A 26,208-nucleotide genomic window follows, 5' to 3' on the forward strand; every position below is an offset into this window, starting at 1 on the left:
GTGGAAACATAATTGATTATTGTCAATCTTATAATATAACATGAAGTAACAACGAACTTGCAATGAGTAAAATAATCGTCAATTTATGACAATATCGTTATGTGGTAGAAATATTCTTTTTTTTTATACGTGACTTATTGTAAATTTGCCGCAAATCGCATTATCATTTATACATACATACATACATACATAAACTCACGCCCGTAATCCCTAATGGGGTGGGCAGAGCCACAAGTAATCAAAGACAACTTGCAGCCACTGTTGATACGAAGTCCAAAGATGGATTATCATTTATCATTCATATTTTAAATTTCTTATGTAACATTCATACCTAAACTGACAGCCTCCGTGGTCTAGTGGTTAGAGCGTTAGGCTCACGATCTGGAGGTCCGGGTTCGATTCCCGATGGGAACATTGTAGAAATCACTTTGTGATACTGTCCTTTGTTTGGTAAGGACTTTTCAGACTTGAATAACCTGATTGTCCGAAAAAGTAAGATGATTCCGTGCTTCGGAGGGCACGTTAAGCCGTTGGTCCCGGCTATTAGCTGTAAAAACATCTCCACCAACCCACATTGGAGCAGCGTGGTGGAGTATGCTCCATACCCCCTCCGGTTGATTGAGGGAAGGCCTATGCCCAGCAGTGGGTCGTATATAGGCTGTTTATGTTATGTTATGTATTTTAAATGGAGAACGCTCATGGCTCACACCTGGGCTACAGGTAGGCCTGAGGGTGCCCAGTAGGGGGAAAATCCTTGGTTCAGAGCGTCATCTGAGAGGATTGGGATTGTACTCGAAAGAATTAATCGAATAATCCTTTCAGTTCCCTGTTTTATTACTGACAATAATACCAACCCTGCCTAGCGGATCAACTTACGAACAGAATTCATTAAGAGAGCTTCAATCGAGCTATTTTTGGGCTCAGCCAACTACGATACAGTCCATCTTTTGTTTGATCACAAATGTATCTTTTAATTAAGGGGATTAAGGAAATTGTGTTTAAATCATGAGTAGGTAGATAGGAAAATAAAAATATATAGGACAATAAATGAGACGATTACTCTAAGGGGCTTAAGATAAGTTGCAAATGATTGTAAGAAGTTATGTGATTGACGTAGTCAACGTATATCAATCCCATACATTATTATCACTGTCACTAACATGTCACCTTATATCAATCCCATACATTTTTATCACTGTCACTAACATGTCACCTAATGTTAATCCCATACATTTTTATCACTGTCACTGACATGCCACCGTATGACAATTTCATACATTTTTATCACTGTCACTAACATGTCACCTCATGTCTATCCCATACATTTTATCACTGTCACTAACATGTCACCTTGTGTCTATCCCACACATTTTATCACTGTCGCTAACATGTCACCTTATGTCTAACCCATACATTTTTATCCCTGTCACTGACACGTCACCGTATGATAATTTCATACATTTTTATCACTGTCACTCTCGTTTCTCGGAATCGTATACAAATTGCCAAATTCCCAGGGGCATCATTCCTTTCAAAAAAATAAATATCAATTAGGTATTTCGTTTCGATATATATATACAAAAAAGTAATTAATAAAATAGAAAGAGAAAGAGTTGCACACTTCTTAGTTATGAGCAATTACGTACAAATTAAAAATAAATAGGCTTACAAAGAAAATTTTACGAAATTCTACAGCAAATTACATTCAAAATACCTAGCAGACATTTTCACCTGCAAAATACCGGAATGCCCTTAAACGTTTTTCCTTTTAAAATCTCAGTTACAAAAGCCGTGAAAACATCTTTTTTATCCAATAATAATTAATCAAAGGTCCCCACGGTCAAAGAGGGTATCTCATTTTCATCGCTCATTATATTCTATTAAATTATCCTTTGCCGTGGAAAATACTTATCAACTTAAGTTTTCATTTTGTTTAAGCGGAAATTTGCTTTTACTAGTTAAGATTAAAAAAAAACTTCTTTATTAACTTGATTACATTTATTATTATTAATTATTAATGTCCTTAGAAAAGATTCATTACGATCTACTCTGGACCGGCGTGCGTGTATGAAACGATTGATGAATGTGGAAGAAGCAAGAGAAGTGTGTCAGGATCAAAGCAAATGGAATTCCGTAATCTCTGCTTACCCCGGTGGGAAATATACATGAGTTTATATATGTATGAATGTCACTGTCCGACGGAGGGATTCAGTATCAGAATCATGTATTCAATGTATTTAATTATCATGGATAAACTTTTTAAAGAAAATCAAAAATAATAAAAGAGTTTATTCAGGTAAACCGTTCGACATAATTTCTCTCACACACTCTCTCTCTCTCACACTTTCTCTTATTCTCTCTCTTTTTTCACAAATCAGGAATCTTATCAGAAAGTTAGATTTACAAGGCATATCATATACTACGCCATAATATTATCGATGACTGCGACTTTTCCAAAAACTATAAAGTATTTGATTACCTATAAATGGCTTCAAAGGTACTTATTAAAAAATGTAAGTGTTTTTTACTTTCCAATTCGCTTTCTTTACTTTCAAAAAGGGCCCCAAATTCTTGTGTGCCCAAGGGCCCCAGCCTAGTTTAAGACGGCGCTGGAGGAGGCGTTTTATTTATAAGTGAAAATGCAAATTAAAATATTTTATTTGACTTTACAATAGTGTTTCTAAGTTAGGGTTGATGACTCCCTTTAAGCAAAAGAGCCTGTGTTAGGAGCCATCGCTCTTCCGTAGTAACAAGTGAATGTTTGTAAGATTTGGGTAAGAGTGAAACATTAAATATTAAAAAAAAAATAAAATAATATATAGAAAGTAAATCTTAATCGTAATTATGTGTTTAAGTGTATAAGTTATGTGTTTGTTTTGTTTTTAATTAGTTGCAATTAATTCATTTTTTTAAACAAAAATATTTTTAACTAATTGACGATTGCTCCGCTGAACACCCAAAGTGTGCTCCTGGTGGTAGAACGGGTAAATTCTAATGCTCTGTTGTGCCCCTTTAGTGGTACAGAAGGGAAACTTTTGAGTTACCTGTCGTGCTCCTTTTAAGTTATGAACACATTGGAGGGACTACTAAAATGAAATAAGTACTTGAAATATTTGTTTTAAATGTATAATGTTAAGTATTTAAAGAATAAAGAACATTTTATTGAACCAAAACTTTCTTCCTTCTAAGTTAAAAAAAATATATATTTTGCTACTTATAAGACTATGCAAATTAGTAGTTCTATCTAAGTAGATTTTATTGTAGAGATACTATAACTTATTTGAAGTACTCTTCAGAGTCAAGTGCAAATAAAATAGTCATCATGTGTTCCATCCTTTGTAGGGGTAAAGTGGAACCATAAATATAACGACATAAGATGTGCTCCACCAAACCACCAAAGGAGCACTACGGATCAAACAAAATTTACTCGTTCTACCACCAGGAGCAGACTTTGGCTGTTCAGCGAAGCAGTCGTCAACTAATTAGGTATTTTCCTTTACTCTAGTGGCACAAAAACAAGTAGGTATACCTACCTACAAAAGGTTTTGTTGGGAACGCAACTTCCTTCATAATGCTTGGATAAGCGCTAGACTAGACGAAGTTACCGAGACTTAGGGTTCCGTATACAAAGTTGTAATGAAACAATGTTTCATTATTTATTTTCCTTGTTTCTGCCTTCTTGTAACCGCAACTTGAGCCTGTATATCGCGCGCGATGCGATATATGAACGAACGTTATTAGCTACGCGATAAAAATACCAATTCTATTAGTTCAAATCGCGTCGTCGTCCGCACTTTATTGACACAAATATTCGTTTTTTTTCTGTAGGTACTTTGCATTTTTTTATGCCGTAAAAAACACGTTATTTCGTATGCTTATTAAATATATAATGAGTTATGTTTTACGATCTCAATTTCGTAAAAAAAATCTGCTGAAACAACAAAGTATTACCGAGCAATCCGGGCATGTCATAAACTTGAATAAAAATATTAGTAACGTAATGGAAATATAAAGTACAACTCACACCAGTTTAGATACTCGTCGATTACGCTATTGCTTACCTGAAACAAATAAATAAATACAATCAATCAATCTTCTTGATTATGACGTGACTTATTATAGATTTGCCGCAGATGCCATTAACTACTTGGCCGGACAAATGGGGAGCGCTGAAGGCTCTCACACGGAACAAAATTTAAGACAACAGGCCTGAGGGTGTCCAGTTGGGCGCGAACCTCGGCTCAGGGCGTCGTCTGAGAGGAAGAATATTTGAAGGAATTAATCGACCCTGGGGAAAAATCTTCTTGACATTTTGTCTAGCCTAAGGTGTCCCACTGCGAAGCCAATGCCTTCCCCTTCCAGGAATCTCTCTCCAGTCAAACAACAAATAATTCTGTAAGTACAATTTCTCAGCCATCCCTCTCCGGTTGATTGAGGGGAAGCATGTGCCTAGTATTGGGACGTATATAGGCTCTTTATGATATGTTATGCCTTAGCCATGTATTTTTACGATTGAGAATTTGTCACAGAACTGTCTTATTCTAAAATGAGAGGGATGAGCATCAAGCTAATTATAATTAGTGCTGCCTGTGCTTCCAATAATAATAATAAGAACCGGGGATTGTCTTTGGATGTACTCCCATAGTGCATACAGGGATAATCGCCGGTTGGTGTCACACCACATTTAGATTAAACTGTCTTAAGGGGCCTCTACGTGTTGGCTTCGGCCCCACGCACGCCTTCCAAAAGTCCGGGCCTCCATAGGCCCGAGATATGAAAAAGACATACAATAATAATAATTATTATTTATTCCTGTTTAGCATTGCAAGCTGGAATCACTTGATCGTGCGAAAAAGTAAGATGATTCCGTGTTTTTGATGATACGTTAAGCCGGTCCCGGCTATTAGCCGTAAAAAACACCTCCACCAACCCGCAGTGGAGCAGCGTGATAGAGTATGTTCCATACCCCCTTGGGTTGTTTGCGAGAAGGCCTGTGCTCAGTGCGACTTATATATGCTGTTCTCCTTCAATCGTGTGGGTTATAAGGTGGGTTACCAACCTCATCAACCCTGGTGTCAGGGTTATATTTGAGTTGCCATAGGCCCTTGTAATGGCTTATGGAATGACTACGTATACATAAGTAAGTAATAACCGGGACCACCGACTTAACATGCCTTTCGAAGGACGGATATTCTTATTTTCGGTCACTCAAGTGGCTATTTATGTTATTTAGCTTAGGACAGATAGAACCCTTCTAAACAAACCTAACTCGCGCCTCACCACTTTTTTTAATAAGTATTCACCGCACGACACTGACAACGTTGAACAAAGTTACAGTTTTACATTATAACTTTGTTACTTAGAGAATGGTAACAGGCTCTCAGAAAGAAGAGCTTTAAAAAGCATAAAAAATATAAGTAAATAAAGTTGAAAGTTATGAAGTTACTTAATAGCTATTGAAAATAGTTTCGGAAAGTTCGCCGTGTAAAGTGAAAGAGTTTTAACGAGACGGCTCTTCTATAGAGTTAGACTTGAATACGTCGATGTTTCTGACGTTGATGCGATCGATGAAAAGTGACTTCAGGTGAGCGAGGCGTGAGCTTGATATACCTACGTACTTATAGACCTATGGGTCATTTTAACGACCAAGTTGGCGTTGTAGCATTGGTAGTCCACCTTAAAGATCTCATGCAACGTTTACAAGAACTCGACGCAAAGCGTACGTCCTACATACATAAGACTCGAAACCCACCTATACCTACACTCAATTCACAAGCCCAGCTTTATTGTATATCATGTGACCGGCCTTGAAGTCGAAGTTCGATTTTGATAGCCACTGTTGCTGGCAACACAAGTATAAAAATAGTTAGTATTTTTGGTATGGCAAGGTTGTAAGAATCGAATGGCCGACGCCTCCCGCGAAAGTGTAAAAGTGTATTTTTATTAACAATTTAATTATATAGTGAAAAGTAACAATCTGGTGTTTTGCTGCAGTTAGAATGAGAACCCTCGACCTCTCACCATCTACATATTATACAGTCCACACAAACCAAGAGCCGAACAGCCACAGCAGGGGAGTTAAAAAGGCCACATTGAAGCTACATGGGTCGTGTACTAGGTTTAAGATAAATTATGAAATTTTTAGCTTAGATGGCAAGGCATTAACTACTTAGCCAGACAGATAGGGCGCGCTGAAGTCCTCACTCAGTACAAAATTTAAGACATCAGGCGCGAGTCTTATTTTTTATCGCGTCTTATTGTAGATTTGTCTCAGATGGCATTCACTACTTGGCCGGACAAATAGGGAGCGTTGAAGACTGTCATCAGGTTGAAAATTTAAGACAACAGGCCTGAGCTAGCGTAACGTAAAGACAACCTAATAAAAAGATCAGTCAAACGCAATAACGGATTCCAAAGAAAACTGGATATGACCGGATTTCTCCAGATAATTCTAGCGATGTTAAAGTAAAATACGGGGTTGCCAAAAGTACTCTATTTATAAAGGTACGATCAGAAACGATAAACATCGCATAAGGTCGGCTTTGTGACTTCGAGGCTCACATTTCGAGGATTTACTGCTAATCCAGGGCAATTTTAAAACCTTAAACGAGCTTACTCTGGGCTAAAAGGTAATGGAATTTCGGTATCGACAAAATGTTGAACTTAAATCTGGTTAAATTATGATGATTGAAAACATAAACAGCGAATTCGAATGGTGTGAAGTGGAATGAATATAGGCTTATGGGTAATTTTAACGACCAAGTTGGCGTGGTGTCATAGGTACTCCACCTCATGGCGTAAGAAAACCAGGGGGGTAAAATGGCCACATCGAAGCAATTCATCTAAGAAAGCAATGTTGCAATTTGACATTTGCGCATATAAAAGTAAGTGCGCAATACAAACAAATGTCAAATAGCATTAGCCTAGCTGACGTCATCCCACCCTACGTTGCCATTTCGGAAAAAAGAATTACCCACGTCCATGATTTGAATTTACTTTGCAAGGAAATTTTGATTTACGTAAGTACAGGTTTAGTGTTTTTTTTATGTGTGACAAATTAAAGAAAAAATAATCTTACTAATATTATATATGTGAAAGTTTGTGAGTAATCCTAATTGCTTTTTTAGATGAATTGCTTCGATGTGGCCTTTTTAACCCCAATAGTGTTAGTTGATTCATTGGTGTAAGTCCGGTACCGGGGTTCGAACCAGCGCTCCCCGTTTTTTTTTTTTAATCTTTATTTAATAAAGAGGGTTTTGTCAAACATTGACCACGCCACCCCATCGGACTAACCTAGATTATCGCCTACGTAACGTATCCCCGTTTGAGAAGCAAGCAGCAGGGCCGCAATGACAGTGGTATATAGAAATAACAATTTAGGCAAGATACCAGAATCAGAATCAGAACCATTTATTCAACGTAATTATCATGGATAAACTCAATCAGGGTAATCAACAAAAAGGGTAAGGGTAAGGGGGGGGGGGGAGAAGGGTAGGGTAATCAGGGGTGTAATTATCAGGGTTGATGAGGCTAGTATTCCACCTCACAACCCACACGATAAGAAGAAGAAGATGGATAAACTTGTGAAGGTCAATGTAACATTTTTGAATTACGTCATTTCGCAAGGTGTTATGGCTGAGGAGAAGAAATGACAAGGAACTGCAACAGCAACACATCTTTTAAATCAATGAGGGTAAGTACATTACAAGTTATTTAATAACTAGAGGAACATATTCAATACCAGACATTTTTATCATTTAGGTACCTAATCATTAACCTTATAATAAGCTTTTTTTACATAAAGTACCTAAGCTTCACCTACAGCTAGTATCACATATGTATAGTTTTCTTTTCTTTATTTCACAAATTTTAGTTACATCGTGGCCGAGACCTCCCATTAAGTAATCCTAGGATACTTGTGGCGGGAATAGTTTTCGTTATGGATCCAAGAATTAAAAGCGTCTAATGGGAAGACTAGCAAACTAATACGCGTATTGAGATGAAGACCTATGCGGTAGGTAATAATAAAGTTTTCTCTTACTATGTATTCTCGTATGAAACTCGCTTTGAACAATCATAGATGTCCAACACTCCCTCTTTATTGTTCCGCCGAAGTCGGATAAAAAAATAAGGCTGCAATGATTTTTAAGAATCCGAATACATCTACATTGGCCCCGATTCCTCCTAATTATATTTTAAGTTATACCCATCATTTTCTTATTCACCGAAAACGAAACGGACGGATGATTTTAAAATTAAAGAATAACTCGGACGAATAACATAGGCATCTTGCTCATATGCAATCCTTTTGACGTGTGCTGTAAACTTAATAATATAGGGTTATATTGGCCAATACAAAATTTTGGAAGGGTTTTTTGATTTCTGCCTAAAATTGACGTGTGTTCCATAAACTTTATGCCTGTCGATTACTTACGTGTCCTTTTCCTTTTCGGTGGGTAAGAAAATGACAGGTATAACTTAAAATAAAATTAGATGGTGTGTGCTGGAATCAGCACCATTATACCTTTGTAATATACCTGGGGAGGAGTGAGTGTATTTACTACGCACCTCTGCCTACCCCTTCGGGGATATAGGCGTGATGTTATGTTATGTAATATACCTAAGTTCACAATTATATACCTAACTGGGGTAGTTCGTGGCACAGCCATCGCATGATGAACTAAGTACCCGCGTTTTACCGATCTTTAAATTGTACCAATGTCAGATTATTAAGAATCAGAAATATTGAAGATTTCTACCTTATTGTAACGTGCGATCCTTGTGTCCAGCGACAGCGCTCGCCACCTCGCCGGCAAGATAGCCAAGCACGTGCTCCAGGAAAACACAGTTCCACGTTTTAAGTTAAATTATTGTCACAACACAACACCACTCTTCTTTTTAGTCCTCGCCACTTCCCATTACGTGGGGTCAGCTTTCCGCAGGATTCTACAAATCTTTGTATGAAATCGTATGCAACGCCGCGCGCCTACCCGCACTTCACGACACGACGAAAACTTCACGAAACGACTTCGGCGCGTGCGGCTCCTGTGACGCGCCTAAGCGCGCGTTCACCTTTTTTGAACCTAGCGTCTTCATGTCCTTTTGGACCCAGGTTCCCTGTTTCTACTTAGTAGCCATGGAAAGGAGTTTTCTCACAACATGGTTTTCCGTTCTCATTTACTAAACTACACCACGGATACACTAATTTGTTATTCTGATCACTGATCACTCGCGTTAAGGTTTTTCCACGTATTTTCAGAGAAATACATTTTTTCCGGGCAGACCGTCGTGCCTCCAGAAAACCGACGAAGTAACTGATCGACAGCACCAGAGGCGTCGCAATCGCTACCGTAAGTCGGTCGTAGCTTGTAATTGGACGAAACGTATGAGCGCGTTGAAAGGACTCTGCTATTGGTCTAAAATTTTAAAAATTGCGTATAGGCAGCCTACTTTGAAAGATTTGCTTTTGACGCATTTTTTTTTTAACAAATTGAATAAAGAGCGTGCTTTTTTTTCTAAATACCTACGCTAGATAAAAATATTTGTATGGCAATACTTTGCTGGTACGATGCACGAGTCCAATTCTCATTCGGGCATATTTTTTTTTATTGATAGTGCAAACTTAGCACAGCCTGGACACTCCACATAAAAATCTCATTCATACTGTGTGCCACCTAACGGGTAAGTGCGAGCGAGACAAACAATCGCGCGCACTCAACGGCTTACGGCCTTTATATAACACGAAAGTGAGTCCCAATGGATTGGTGAACTAAATCAAACTCGGCACCGTTACGAATTGGTGCGGGGCGGAGAATGTCTGTATTGGAGACTAGAGTTACTCTAGTGTTATAAATAATAAAACTGTCAGCGGACTGTAAAAACTGGTAATTATTGTGATCTTAGAAAATAAAGGAAAAGGGCGTTGTCAGCTGTTCCGCCGAGATCGTCGTAGTGTTCTCGTAGCGACGCGCAGACCCGTTGCTGTAGCAATATAAAGGCGCGCAGACGCGTTGCACTCGACGACCCGGTCACTATAGCTATAGAGGCAGCCAATCAGCTCGCGACACCAAACCCGTCGACGATTTCCCTCAATAAGCGCTTATCGCTACCGACCCACTAGGGTCGATTAATTCTTTCAAATACTTTTCCTCTCAGACGACGCCATGAGCCGAGGTTCGCGCTCAACTGGGCACCCTCAGGCCTGTTGTCTTAAACGTTCTACCGGATGAGAGCCTTCAGCGCTCCCCGTTTGTCCGGCCAAGTAGTTAATGCCATCTGCGGCAAATCTACTATAAGTAAACCATAGTAGTCTCCATTTAAACGCGGTAAGAACCCGTTATTACGTGCTTTAATTACTATAAGTAACGTCAAAAAAAAGCGTTGCACCCCTTATGCCACTCGTAAGCCGGCGCGGGTTTAAATGTCAATGTCCATTCTATACACAGTATTATTCTTTATTCTATGACCTTAGTACGAGTCTAAGCACGTTGTAACTTTAAGTTATACGCCAAGACGTAAGATGAGGTAATGAGCATCGCCTGAATATTTTAGAGGCTTTCAGGTTCTTAGACGTTATGGCGATGAAGGTTTTTACGACGCTGTTAGACTGATGCAGTGTTGGTTTATGAAGAGATTTGTGACTATTTGATGAAATAAACTGTATTGGACACATAGTTCATAATAAACTTTTACCGTGATTCTTACTTTTTATGGAAGTTGACCTTAATTATTTAGTGATGGATATGGATATATCCAGCAAAATATTTTTACTTATTTTAATCTTCTTCTCCTGCCGTGTGGGTTGTGAGGTGAATTGCCAACCTCATCAACCCTGGTGCCAGGGTTATTAGGCCGCCAAAGGCCCGCGACGTGCCACATGTAACAACTACGTACTTACATCAGTAAATAGTAACCGGGACCGAAGCGCAATGGCTTAACGTGCCTTCCGAATCACGGAACGTCTTACTTTCGGACAATCTCGTGAACAGCCTGTAATTTCCTGACCAAACTAAGGATCACAAAGTGATTTTTGTGATAAGTATGTCCCCACCGGAGTTTTAGTAATAATATTTGTTTATTGTCAAAAAAGGCGGTACAATTTTTCGTCTTTACTTATACGTAGATAGAATGTATTTTATCCACCCTATTTTTATATTGGACACTAAAAGTCATTTTATCTTTATAAGCAGAAGAAGATTTTTTAAATTTCACAATCATAACTTGGCATAGCACCTGGCCGTATCCCCAAAGGGTTAGGAAGAGACGTATAGTACATGATATCAATTATTCAATGAATCAAACATGAATTCACACTCACAAAGTCGAATTCCCGAGCCGATCGTTCAAAAAGTAAGTAATTAAACAACAAAAGACTTTCTGCAAGTAGGTCATTGCCAACCGAGAACTTTCTAGAAACATCGTCTAAACTTTTGCTCTAAATAGCTTAAGCTAAGCTTAAGCCAACGGTACTCGTAATAAAACGGCTTATACCACAAAACTCGGCTTAACAGACCGTAGGTAATACCCGACTGAGAAAAAGCTGGAAGTAAAAGAAATTCTCGTTCAACGCTGGATAATTTTAATTAAATCCTAGCTTGGAAAAAGTTCTTCCGTACAGGTAGATTATTTTTATTCACAGATCACAGAAACAAGGGAGAGATGCCCTCAGCACTAAATTACACGAGTCCGCAACCGGCCGCATGTCGCCTGCTAACTCTTTTTTTTTATCCAAGTATGTGATTGTTTATTTTTTTACGTGACTTATTGTAGATTTGCCGCATAAGTACTCGTATATGGCATTACTAATTGGCCGATGTACCTATACCCGCGCTCAGCGAAATCAACCTACAAGTGTGTGTTTTTTTTGACGTGATTTATTGTAGATTTGCCGCAGATGGCATTAACTACTTGGCCGGACAAATGGGGAGGCGCTGAAGGCTCTCACCCGGTACAACGTTTAAGACAACAGGCCTGAGGTGCCCAGTCGGGCGCGAACCTCGGCTCAGGGGGTCGTCTGAGAGGGAAAATATTTGAAAGAAACCTGCTAACTCACGGCGGTGTGTGACGGTGTGAAGCTGCCGCACGAAGACATTTTTGGCTGGACCGCTACATGGATTTACCCGCCGCTCATTACGTCGTAACACAAACGCTAATTGTGGTATTGCGATAACAAAGAACGAATAAATTATGTGGAAAGTTTTGTGTTTTCATCGTTCTCACAAAGTCAAACCATCACCTACATAAATGGGGCTTAAAGGAGTCGCCATACTGTGAATGTGGTCACCCGGATCAAACCATATCACACATAGTGAACGAGTGTCCTCTGCGCCGGTTCCCAGGTAGTATAGCCGAGCTGCACTGTGTGACGGATGCGGCAGAGACTCGGTTAGGGGAGCTTCAGCTGGATATATGATCCACGCAGGATATTTTATTTTTGTCTGCCATACGCAATAATAATAATAATCGTTCTCTCTGTAAAATATTTCATTTGTGCATATGTCGGTAACACTAGCTATGCTCCCGCGGCATCTCTCTATGATAATAACTCTGTGGTTTATTCTTTTCCCTTTTTTTTCACCACGATCGATGCAACGGAATCCAATTGGACTAATGCACGTGTCCTGGCCGGTAATTTTGTTAGCACTCCATTTTATATAGTGTTGTTAAAGTACTGCTTTTACGTCCATTACTTGGCCGTTTAAAAGTTTTTTTATTGTTGTGTACTTAATTTTACCTCCTATGGTAAGAAGCGGACACTTTATAGCAGTTTGCTACTCGGCATTTCAGTATCTCCTTATTTTGGATTTGTTAAGTTTATTTATTTATTTACCGCAAAATAAATACATAAATATAATGTGCCGTTCCCGAGAATGTTTCCGTTGTATAAACTATTTAATAGTAGGTAAGGACACTAGCTGTTTTCTGTTTCAAAAACTTGTACTCTGGTCTTATCCGTCTAAAGGTTAGGTAACGTTCCCAAAGTGGGAATATTACAAATAAATCACTAGTCGTGATTCACCTCTATCATAGAATAAAGAATACTATGTACAGAACAGTAACTGTCCGCACCGCGGACACTCGATATAAAAATCTCATTCTTACCGTGTTGCGCCTTACCGCGTAAGTGCGAGCGAGATAGATAGTACGCGAGCGCTCCCCCTTACTACTTGGCGACTTACGGTCATTTAGGGTTTAGACTCAGAGGTGAAGTAAATCTAACTGGATCCCCGATACGAATTGGTGAATGGCGGAGAGTTACCGTTCTATGCACAGGGGGGCTAAAAAGGCCGCTTTTGATGAATCATAATATGTTCCTACTATGAATTGAATTGCAAATCGTAAAATGACCACTTATGGATTTTCATATTTCAATTCATATTACGATTCATAATATGAATTTCCCATTTTGACAGTTCTCTATGGAAAGTCTTAAAATGGCCAACTTTAAGATGAATTGCAAACCTCAAATAGCTGAATTCTTAGAAGTTATTCAAGAGCAACCTTTTTCAATTCATCTTGTAAAACGCGGGAAAGTGTTTGTAAAAAATTCAACAAATAATTTAATTAGCTTCAAACAATACTATCTGCTAGTGCCTCGGTGTGGTATAAGCCCTATTTCAAAGTTAAATGAAAAGATTAGATATTAAAATTGTACCTAAATGCTTACCTATTTATAGGTAAGTACCTATTAAGTACACTGAGTACCTATTTATGCCTTACTAGAGGCGTATAAAAGCTAGTGCACATGTTTCCATGCATCGGGCCAGTGTGTCAAACTGCATAAGAGTGGTGACTCTAGCTTTAAACAACAAGCATACACTACCACGGGGCAAGTAGAATCACAAGTATTATTCTTTATTCTATGAAAGAAGCAAATGGACACGTCATAGCTCCTAAAGTGAATATATCGCAGAATTGAACCCCAGATTTACAATTGCACTAGCTAGGACACAGTAACTTTTGATGTCACTGGCTAAATCAAAAAGATTAATGTGGTGTCCACAACTTTTCTGAAACGAAGCGGTTTGAACTTAGATAGCTTGATAGATTAATGACTGTGAAGAACAATGTGTTCTAAATTCAAAATCTATGAGCTATAGCCCAGTTGCAAGAACGTTTCACTCTCACTGTGAGGTCGCAGGTTCAAATCCCAACACGGACCTAAACGTCATGTGCTCAGAGGCGAAGGAAAACATCGTGAGGAAACCCATATTCCTGAGAAATGTATCTCGTAGGTATATAACCTAACCTGCATTGGGCTGGTATTCCTTCCGCCGGTTGGAAGGTCAGACAGGCAGTCGCGTCTGTAAAAAACGGACCTGGGTTCCTATTGCCAATTATTTATAACTCTTTGATTTCGGATGGCTGTAACAACTTATTTCATTTTTCAACGAATTTCGATTCTGTTTTCACGTTTGGTTATCAATTTATGTCTATTTTGGAACTATTATAAGGAACTTGAAATAACCCTCCTTTAAGCTTCGCCGCAGTCGGGTAAATAGAAACACACGTGTCTCTAAATGTGTACCTATATAAGTACAAAAATTTTTAACAGCACCATGATAGCAGGTACGGTCACGAGTACTAATATGTATACAATTTGAAACCATGTCACATTAACTTTTTTGACAAATGAAACCACAATTGTCATTAAATGTCAAATATGATAGTGCGACAGGGTTTTAATGGGTACATGATATTACTCATGACTGTACCTATTGGGAAATCTATCACACGCTATTATAAATAAGTAAATAAACTAACAAGGTAAAAAACTGACATCCTTTGATCATGAAACCTAAATACGATTCTATATATATATATTAAAATAAATATTCTTTTGATTCGGAATAATTATATAGCTTCATTTATTTCTACAGGTCTACAAAGAGCAGGTAAACATTAATTTATTTCTAATTAAATACCGCGTTTAAAGCAGGGATATGAGACTCCCGATGTTTCGACACTGTTGCAAGTGCCATGATCACGGGATAACAGTGTCGAAATATCGGGAGTCTCATATCATTGCTTTAAACGCGGTAAGAATCCGTTATTAAGTGTTTTAATTATGATAATAACCGCGTAAACTTAAAACAATATATAATTTATTTCTTGTTTATTTCCTTATTGATTTTTCTTTCTAGCATACCCCACGTAAAAACCATATTGGGGCAAACAGAACTACAAGTTCATAATGTATTGTACTTACCCATATTTCCACTCTAGCCATAGAGGTGAAGTGAAGCTTTCTTTATGTCAAAAAGCTTATTATGATATTAATGATTACCTAAATGCCTGGTTTTAAGTGTGTACCTCTAGTTAATAAATAACTTGTAATGTATAGGTACCTTTATTGATTTAATACATGTGTTACTGTTGCAGTTTCTTGTCATTTCTTCTCCTTAGCCACAACACCTTGCGAAATGACGTAGATTCAAAAATGTTAAATTGACCATCAACGAGTATTTTCCAAAGGAAATAAAGTTTATTATTTTTTCCATGATAGTCACGGTGACAGACAAATAAATAAATAGTTACATAAATATTTCCTTCCTTCTTTGTAAAAGTCGCAGCCGCAGGAACTAGAAAAATATAACTTGTGGCGCCATCTATACGACACAATGACTTACTACTAATAAACTACGCGGTTCTGTTGAAAAGGTTGCTTGTTGTGTTAGTTCCATGTGTATTACATAGATGGCAGCACATTGCATTAGCGGAGATTTTGATTTTTTTTTTCAATGTTTCTTACTACTTTCTTAGTATACTCGTGAGTGTGATAAAAGATAATAAACGAGTGTACAGTATAATGCACTTTAATTTATGTACCAAACCTAACTGGTATTCAATTAATTTGAACAACAGACTTGTATTTTTTGGACTTAAAGGCAAAAGCAGCCAATAATTCACCAAAAATGTGTCAAAATAAACTACAAAATTAATAACCATAAAATTGTATATTTTAAAAATACTTAAAACATTTCTTACTTACGACTATGAAATTAAAATCTTAAAAGTATTTCTCTAGGGGTTCCCCTAGTATTTGTTCTAGCTTTCTAATGGCATCTTTAGTAGCGGCTTCTATTCTAGAGTCGCCATCTTCTAGAAGTTCGGCTAAGAACGGTACACTTTCTGCCAGTAGAGGGAGCCAGCTACTGCCTAGCTGCGTTGCCATGGCAACCAAGCAGTCTAGGGCAATCAATCTGAAATAGAAAAAATATGATAATTTCAATGAAGCTAGGACAAAATCTCTTCGCCGCTCAATAATATGATAACTAACTCCAGAGTCAATTAGAAGTCTACCGCCAGTATCAGTTAGACACTCCATCATGATGGAAAGGGCATAATCCAGACGATAAGCAGATGAATGCATATACTGTTTTTGGCGTCCCTATTAGAGTGTGACTTGTATTCTAGTGAACTTAGCTTACATGTCATATGTAACACAAACAGCTTATATACGTCCCACTGCTGGGCACAGGCCTCACCTCAATCAACCGGAAGGGATGGAGCATACGCTGTTTGCGCCACTGCGGGTTGGTGGAGGCAATTGGCCTACACTTAGTAATTAAGTAACACAATTAATTACTGACCTTATTTCAGCATCATTATGTCTGATCTTCAACAAAACCTGGTAATTCAAGAGTTTCCAAAGCGAATCATCGGCCGTTGCCACTGCAAACTGCGATATACAAGGGATTAATGACTCTGTGGCCCTCGTCTTTAGCTTGGAAATCCCTCCAAGTGCATTCTCCAATTGATCCACAACCGGCTGCATAAGGGTCTCAAATCTATCTTTATTTATGAAACTCTGACTGTCGTATAAGAAGACGATATGCAACGTCTTTACGACATAGTTGATCAATGTAATGCACTTGTCTTCCGAATCGAAGTATAAGTCCTCAGTTTTGCTAGTGTTACAAGCGTCTAATAATTCTGCAGCATTCTTTATAAAGTGGCCAGCGAACAGCACGAAAAGGCCCTTCAGTTTGTCTGCTATTGCGCTGCTTAACCTGAAATAATTAATTAGGAAATTAGGGCGAGTACATTAGTATGTACGGTCACGAGTATTAATATGTATACACTTTGGTACCATGTCACATTAACTTTTTTGACAAATCGAACTGTAAGTCTCACTAAATGTCAAATATGTTAGTGCGACAGAGTTCTAAAGTTATATTACATTATATTGCTCATGACTGTACATACAGTACATTTAAGAGACAACGTAAGTAGGTAGTTTGCATAAAACCTGTAGGTATACTTGATAATAATTAATAGTTTTGATATTGAATTCAAACTTTCCAACAATCCTTAGGTGAGCTTGAAAAGAGTTGAGGTATAATTTTATCGGCATAATGCTGACTTTTAATATGGCTAATAATTACTGTTGCAGAATAAATTAATTGAAATGTATGTACCTGTAGAATGTAATAGCTCTATCTTTATGCCCTTCAACATTGGTCCGTATAGCCCAGTCGTAGATCTTGAAATAAAATGGCCTGAAGCTTGTTTCTGACAGCTTCAGAACTAGAGAAACAAGCGCGTTAACCACTTCATCTTCTGCTCTATCGATGACGTCAGAATCCACATTCTTCTCAACAGCATCGCTTCGTAGCTGCAACGCTGATAGGAAGAAAGTAGTCAAATCGTGCTGTAGCGTGTTAAAATCAGCCGGAGTGATGTTTCCAAAGCTCTCTGCCAACACTGACATCACAGGGCCAATTGCGTCAAAGTTCTCTTTCTCCAAAAGCAGCTGATGGGTCTCATTTGCAACTGGGATCAAAACTCTTGGCGGAATAGAACTGGCTATTTTCTTCTTAATATTCAACAGTTTCGTTATAATAGCAGAGACTTTAGCGCACTCTTGATCGTACTTCTGCCATTTCGCCAGCAGTATCGAGTACTCATATAAGATTTTCTGTAGATATGGGCTTAAAAACAGCGGAAGACTTTCAACAATCTTGGTTATCGCTGTTACAGTACTTAGTAGGACTACTTCAGGAGTCTCAGCACTTCGCTGCTTCTTCAAAACCTTTATTAATGCCGGCATAAACTTCCTTAGACTTGCTAGAGCATGTGCTTTTAAGTTGCCACATAATTCCGCCAGGCATAACACGACTGAAGCCATAACGTAGCCAGAAATGCTTGGATTGCATGTAAGATCCGTGATTGTTTCCAAAAGGGGCTTGAATCTTTCAGGGTTATCAGATGCTAGGAGTCTGGTAAGCAACTTCAAAGTCAGAAGAGCAGTTTGCTGATTCAGTTCTAATTCTTGGAAGGCAGTGTCGCTATGACCTTCTTCTTTACTTCCGACTGTTTTAACAATGTCAATTAAAGCTGGCAGTAAAGAGTACATGAGTTCTTTGTCGACTGTTTCGAACATTTCCGGGCTGAACTGTATTTTGGAGTTCAATAATTCCATCGCTTTTCTTCGGACTGTCACAAGGTTATGCTCCAACAAACCTCTAACTACTGATACGAACATGGAAGCTGATAGTAAATTATTGGTGTGATCAAGCAAGTCATAACTGTGATGTAACATCACCTTCCAATAAGTCCCCTTGTCATCATTGACCTTAGATATATTCTGTATGAATGTCAAAATGTTGACTATCAACGTTTTGTAGCGGCCTTCCATAGTCTTAATATCAGTTGCTTGACTGCAGTGCTGGATAAATCTGGATGAAGCTAAGCAAGTATTCATGAAAGTTATGATGACGTATTTGTAATGACGTAGTTGGACTGCCGTATGTCCATTTATACTAAATATGTCACTAGAATCGACGTTAGTATCCATTGAGTTCTTATCCTTCTGTAGTGGCAAAGATTTGATATAAACAATCAGCTTAATAAAGTTCTCCAATCCAATTTCAGGTGGAAATTCTAAGACCAGACTTTGTCCGAAATCGAGTCTGTTTATCGGCGATTCCTGATCAGCCAAAGTTCTACGTTTTCTTTTGTCGTCTTTCTTGGTATCTTTGCAATGAACTATGTGAGTCTCCAATAACAAACCCAGGAATACCCAAAGGAACTGACTAGGCCCCAGGGTTTCTATAAGCTTCGTGTACAATGGTAACCTTCTGTGTTCCGGTACATGAAGAACTACATCCGCGAATATCCGAAGAACTGGAACTACACGTTTTTGTAACTGCTGAAGTTCCTTCTCTGTGTAATCTTCGACATTCTTATCTAACTTTACTAAAATCGGTACCAAAGTTTCTATGATTTTGATAATAATCTGGAAACTGTACGCATCGTCGTGTCTCAGTACTGATGAGCCCATGAAAGTGAATATCTCCATTGTGTGGTGGAGTACCTGTTCAGGCATCATATAAGCAGCATGAGACAATAATATCAAGGCATGGTGATGAGTTTGAGGATTCTGAGTGCCCCTGATACATTGTACCACTAGCTCTACGTCAAATATGGATTTGAGAGACTTTAGCTGTTCTTTGTCTGTATCATCAACAAATTTCTTACAATAATACCACAGCGATGACAGTATTAGTTGCTTTGTATATTCCACGTAGGATTGCTCTTCGAATCTCATGCACTTTTTCAGCAGTTGAAATAGAATGTTCACGAAATAATCGTCAACTGTCATTCTCTTTTTACTTTGAACGTATTCAAGCAACGCTATTCCTAGTCTCCATTCATTAGTCTCTGTCAACTGGTATGATATCAATGATACTGTAGATTTCTTTTTCTGCGAAGTGTTAGTCGGATCTTGTGCATTCAACATTTCTTCTAAAATCGGTTTGAAGTCAGCAAAATCTAAATGGACTTTCTTCATGACTTTTGACGCTGCGCTCGATATTGTAGGATTGTTGCTGAAAGCACCAGCAGAAGTTATCAGATATACTAAACTTTTCGACTTTGTTCCAGGGACTTTTTTGAAGACATCTTCATCGATTTGCTTCAATATCAATACACAGGGACTACTGAATGTCTGATCTTCTTCCAATAAGCACTCTCTGTATTCCTTCAAACCCATTTCAATATATTTCCAAACTTGGTCCTTTGCAATTGTAGAAATAGTTGATTCATTAATGTGGCTGTAAACACTTTTCAACAGATTTGATTCATATATGTCCAACATTACTTTAGTGTCCATTTCCTTCAGTTTTTCTTCAACAGAATTCAAAGATGTCACAATAACAGGGAATGAGTTTGCATTGTTGAACAGAGAGAGAATCTTCAAAAAGCTCGCTTTAATATGGGCTGGAGTATCTCCGGTTAAAATGTTTGAAAATTTCGCTAAGCAATTCTTTTTGAATGCTTTATTCTCTGAAGTTGGTTTAGTGAGGACTGTATTCATAATGTGCAAAACTTGTTCATGGTCCAATAACAGCTCTTCTTTGTGGGACAGCAATTCTCTCAACAACTGTGAATAAACCAGATTTTTATCATGCTCTTCCCATAACAAGGCTATGACGAAATCAATAGTGCATTCTCTGATAGCTGCAATAGGATTATTCAAGTCAAAGAGAACTGTTAAGAGGACTACATCGGAATCGTGGAGCCATTTCGCCTCTTCCTGCACAGCGATGAAATTGGTAAGCAATTTGAGACTTCGAAGTTGAAGTTCGGGACTAACAACATCTTTTGGGTCGCAAGCATAAAGTATATGTCCACAAGCGACATTAGCAATGAAATCAAACTTTTCTTTAGGATTTTGGAAACATTTCCCGAGCAATTTCTGTAATAATTTAGAGTAGTTTTCTCCATAACTGGGAATCGCACATCCAGTAACGAATATTTCGTATAATCTTCTAACGAGAATAGTTTTAACTGACTCACAGATGTTACACCATGGCTTTGGAATATTTGTAATATTTATATCCTCAATGATTCTTGAGAAAATATATTCCATAGTTTCAAATAGTATTTTATCCTGTCTGGCTAGTTTGACAAATTCGGGTATAATATCTTTTGAAAATGCTTGGCTTCCTGAACTAGATACTATGACCCTGTTTTCGACAGATTCCAAGAGCAAATTCAATACATCTGTAATCTCTTCCACTGTTGATTTTGCAAATGAGCAAGACTTTAGGAGCAGGAACACACAAATATCAAGAGTGTTATCTTTGTTCAGCTGTAGGACATCAAGCATATCATCAAAGCTTACTTTTCTGTCGTCAAATAGAACTTTGAATATCACTTGATTCAACACTTCAGGATTATCTTTAAACGTCTTGTTGAGACCCTTTATATTCTTAGTGAGTGGAAACTTCTTTCCCCATGGTGAACATAAAATATCCCAAGTCAACTCAGCTGAGTTTTCATCGTGCGGAAATAGGTAAGGAACTAACGCCAACACAGTTTCTTGATTTACAGGCAGTATGTCAAGAGAACAGAACTTGGTAATCGCTTTTCGTACCACAGGCCTCCATTTCTTAGATCCTTTGGAAATAATTTTGATAAAACTTTCAGTTAGATCAGTTTCAGTAAGAACCTCTTTCAAATACATTGTCGGTAGGTCTAAAGCTGCAGTGACAACTGATGGATCCTCGTCATTGAGTCTATTAACAAGAGAATCTTTTACAAAATCAGCATTTTCCGCTTTCAACGACGCAAATTCTTTACCAATGTACTTCACAGCTTCAATACGTAATTCCGGATTAACGTGATTGAGGTTTTCAAACAAATATGCGTCTCCGACTTTGTGAGCAACTGCAGGGTTGAATCCTAGTACTTTAGACAGTAGCTTCTTTCTCTTAGACGATATATTCTCTTCAGAACTCATTATCTTCTTTATGACTTTGTCGAAAGCCTCTGGATATTTCGTTTCAACAGTCTTGAGCAGTGCTGAGTACCATTAGAGGACTTTGCTGGAGAAGTTTCCTTCATCATCAAAAAATTCAATGTCACTTTCATCTCCATCCGGAGTATTATTAGCATCTTTCTTGAGATTGTAATGGTCAAGGATGCACCTGGAATTATAGAAAGATAAGGCTAAATTAAACCTTCCATATAATTTTTGTAAAAACATATTTTTTTTTAATATAAAATGAATTAAAATAAGATGACTGTCTTTTACTGCCTTACAAACATTAAGATACAGATTTTAATTTATGTAATTTGTAGTGCATTTTGTAATTTAAAAGTTATTTTAATTTTGGGGCAGATAAGATATGAGATGGCAATGAATCGAAAAGAAGAATGATACTTTGATCTTCAAAGTTATCATAGTCTATTCAAATCTTCTCTAATAACATAACAAACGCTTTTTTATACACACAGGAAATACAAAATATAGGCTGCCTTATTGCTAAGTACCAATCTCTTTCAGGCAACCTTTGGCAATTTATTAAATAAAATACATGAATGTTATGATAAATATAGTATTAATGTTTTAAGGATTATAATATATTTATTTAATAGGGATGTCTAAATTACACAATCTCTAATTATCTATCCCTAATGACTCAGTGTAATATTATAGTAACTTTGTAAATCTCACAGTAACCAAAGAAGCAAGTATTGCAGAAAATAATAAATAGTGGAGCAAATGACATGAGTAACAACACCCTTTCCAAAACATATATTACATAAAGAAATTTAATATTTTTACTGTCTAATTTACAACTGGAGAACAAAGACCCTATCTTTAGCATATAAATTAAACAAAAAACTTACTTGATAACCTTTTCAGGCTGTTGATCTTTCAAATTTACTTCATCAATAAAAATCTCCACCAACTGACTGAAGCTTCGGAACTCATCCACATCACTTTGTACTTCTGGAAGGATGCTTGACAGGAAAGCCAACGTAAATGGATGAATGTTGATCTTCTGCTCAACAAGTTTCTTCAAATGTCTACCAAAGTTGGCCAAGACATCCGCAGACATCTCATGAAGAATAACTTCTGATACCTTAGTGATGTGTGACTGGTTTGTATATAGCAAGTTGATGAGTAATGCCATATCATACGACAGTTGGTCAAATTCGGTAGTCAAGATTTTATGAATAATTGCATTTAAAGTTTCCTCCTTTATGCTTGCTTTAGTTGACAAAAAGCCTAATATAACATATGCTGATGATCTGAAGTCTATGACCGGTGATTCTAAAGCTTTCATCAGAGTTGGCAAAAGAGCATTAATCATGCTTTCTTTAACTTTTTTTACCGTATTTATAGCCCCAATGGTAGTTGAACAGAAGAATGCAAAAACTGTGTTCAGTTGTGAGGCACGCTCACCAAATTCTTGTACATATTTGACTGTGGTTTTTGCTATGTATTGTAGAGTATCTATGTTTGATATGCACTGATTGTACATGAGCTGCTTCGCTAATGGTATACCGTTTTTCTGTATAGGTTTCAACCATCCCCATCTGTTAGATGCTTTCAAATCCAATATCTGAACGAAACGGATGAATATTTTTGTCTCATGGTATGGTAATACTAGAGCTAAGATTGCATCTTGATTGTACTGATGAATGTGGTAACGGTTCACTAGCCATTCCAATGCTTTGTGAGAAGATTCCAGGAGTAAATATGGAGACAGTAGTAACAGAAATTTCTCGATGGTTTGATCAAGGTTCTGGTTGACTTCTTTGCTCTGCATGGCTCTTTCAAAATCTTTTGATGATAAACTGAAGAGAGTGTCTTCATACAGTCTGAAACCTTCGTACAGAGCTATAAGTTCTTGAAGGCCGCTTAGACCGATCTCATAGAACGTATCACGATCCTTAGTAGCGGCTACTTTTGGGTCGAAAAGTAACGATGCCTTTTTCTTGTCATCTTTATAGATTGTTGCTTGAGGAACAGTCAGCTTTTGAAGCTGTTCCGCTAAGGAGGTCGCAGCCATTTTTTTCAGCCAAATTTACCTAGAAAAAGCATTGGCATCGTTAAATAAAGCACACATGAACATAACCTATACTGAAAAACATTTAAAAATAAAACAAAAACCAAAGAGTACTGACTGCATAATTTATAGAAGCAGAAGATTACTGTTATAACGTCTTGCACAAAACTGTATCTGTAATTTGTCACTAAAACACAATTTTTCTATCAAAAATGTGGTAAAAATTAAAGACAACACGAATAACTCCACTACTCCACCACTCGCTGACCGACAGTGGACACCACGTGCCAACGACGTTTATTTGACACTTTTGACAGGTGTTGTTTGTTTTTTAATGGGTTTGAACCACTTGACCTTTAGCTGAATTAATTCACTCTTTAAAAGTATAAACTTGCCAGTCTTGCCACAATGATAGAGAAACTATATAGCTGATTTGATTTTTATAACCATTTTGAATGATCATCAAAACATTTCATGCTGAACTTCTCATCCGCCTAATAATTTTTGGTAAAGCGATTTATTACCAAATTTGTATATATCTATTTCAACAGAGAATTTAAAGAATCTGGTACCTAGTGCATGTGTGACGAGATGATAGCCTACTCAGATTCTCTCCGCTCCCCTCGTAAAGGTGAAATCTTTTGTTACCATTAGAGGTAGGAGCCGCGCCGGCAAGGCGCGGCGCAGCCGCGCCAGGTCCCAGACCACGCCGCCGTCGCCGACCCTGTAGTCGGCGCGCCGACCGCGTGGTTACACCCCTTACACGACATATAAAACTCTAGGTTTAACTGCAGACTTACACTCTAGTTTTAATTACAGACACAACAACGTAAGACTACATAGATAACATTGTTACGTAACATATTTTAGCATAGTTACACCAATCAAATTATCCGGGTAGACGGAATTTGTAGCAATGTCTCATTGTATCCCAACCCAAATTTGAGTGTGCTTACACTTCACTTCTTCTCTCGCGTGGGTTAAGTAAGAGGTCAGTGACAGACCCTATAACAGGTATACTCTTGAGCCGCTAAAAGCCCCTGAAATGGCTCATATACCGGGTAACCAACCAAACTAGGCATCGTGAGCCTAACGCACAATTACTGGACTACGTAAGCCGTTACACTCCAGGACCACTAATTTTAAACATACTTAAACTAAAATCTAAATAAGTAATTTAGTATAGCGAGTAAAATAAACGCGCCACCTATTGGTGCTAATCGCGCGCTAAATAAGCGCACTGTCCGCCCGCCCGCTCGCTACCGCTCGCCATAGTTTTGTTGTTAATATTGTTAATTTGATTATTCACTGATTTATTTTACAGTATTCTTTATATTTTATAGTTTAACTTCTTGAGTAAATAACTAAACAGTGCAAAGTGTTTTTATTTGAAGGACGGCTATAAAACTGGCTGCCCAACGTGTGGCCGAACATCGAGTGAAAACATTGTGTGGAACTGTATTTTCGTTGTTTTTGTGTACGATTTGGGACTTGACAAGTTTTTTTTCGGGTTGATGGACACCTGTAACTTCGTCGACATCGTATTTCAGCGAAATTATAAAGGATTTCAGTGTAAAATCAGTGAAACTGCGCGTACGCGGTCATTGACTTTTCGTCAATTTTGGGTTCAAAAACTGTCGTATACAGTTTTCTTACGGACATTCAATATCAGTTAATGTTTTTGGACATTTGTATTATCATAAAACAGTGTTGTGTTGCATACATTCTACTTTTTACAAGTTTTGTTCGAACATTTTATTCGTTGCATTTCACACCGCGTGTGTTGAGAAAAAAGTGCTGCCAACATAATAACTGTAGTGAACTTCCTTTTCCTATTCGGACATTTTTGACAAGTGACAGTGACAGAAAGCTGGTAGTGCCAACCTTCGAACTGTATATATCATAGACTAAACTGTCAAAGTGACGTGAAAAATTCGGAGACACGTTCATAATATTTTTTACATTTTTAATTCAAATGATAATAGGATTTGGCAGAACTTTATAAAATATTTTTGTGAACTTTGAAAACTTGGTAGAACTGAACAACTGATAATATTACTGATATTCTTGTGAACATTCTGACTGTAATTATGGTGGTTACGCGTTCTCGTGTTGCTAGTCCGACTGGACAAGATATGGATGCGTGTCCCGTCACGACGGCTCCTCTAGAGTCGTTGCCGGTGCCGGATGGTTCTGGTACCGCTCCAGCAGTGTCTGCCGGCATTTCTCCAGCTTCGCCTGTGTTGCCGAGTTCTGCTGCTCCTGTGATGACCTCACCACTAACATCTGCCACAACAAGGGTGTTGTGGGCGGATGAAGTCTCCAGAGAATGTATACCTCAGATGGTTCAATCGGTAGTTACGACACCTGTGGTACAGATCCCTGCTGTCTCCAACATTCC

At 38.0% G+C, this 26,208-nt stretch overlaps 1 protein-coding gene across 1 annotated transcript; it reads right to left on the reverse strand.

The window, feature by feature from the left end:
* Nucleotides 1-15,937: 15,937 nt before the first annotated feature.
* Nucleotides 15,938-24,281, reverse strand: LOC126369954 (HEAT repeat-containing protein 1 homolog). Its single transcript, XM_050014562.1, is given in 5 exon segments — nt 15,938-16,202; nt 16,593-17,012; nt 17,421-21,935; nt 22,642-23,829; nt 23,926-24,281. Coding segments are annotated over 4 exon segments (6,297 nt in total). The 5' UTR covers nt 23,811-23,829; nt 23,926-24,281; the 3' UTR covers nt 15,938-16,009.
* Between the last annotated feature and the right edge of the window lie 1,927 nt (nt 24,282-26,208).

The sequence above is a fragment of the Pectinophora gossypiella genome, chromosome 1 (assembly GCF_024362695.1).
Source record: "Pectinophora gossypiella chromosome 1, ilPecGoss1.1, whole genome shotgun sequence".
In the NCBI taxonomy this organism is placed as follows: Eukaryota; Metazoa; Arthropoda; class Insecta; order Lepidoptera; family Gelechiidae; genus Pectinophora; species Pectinophora gossypiella.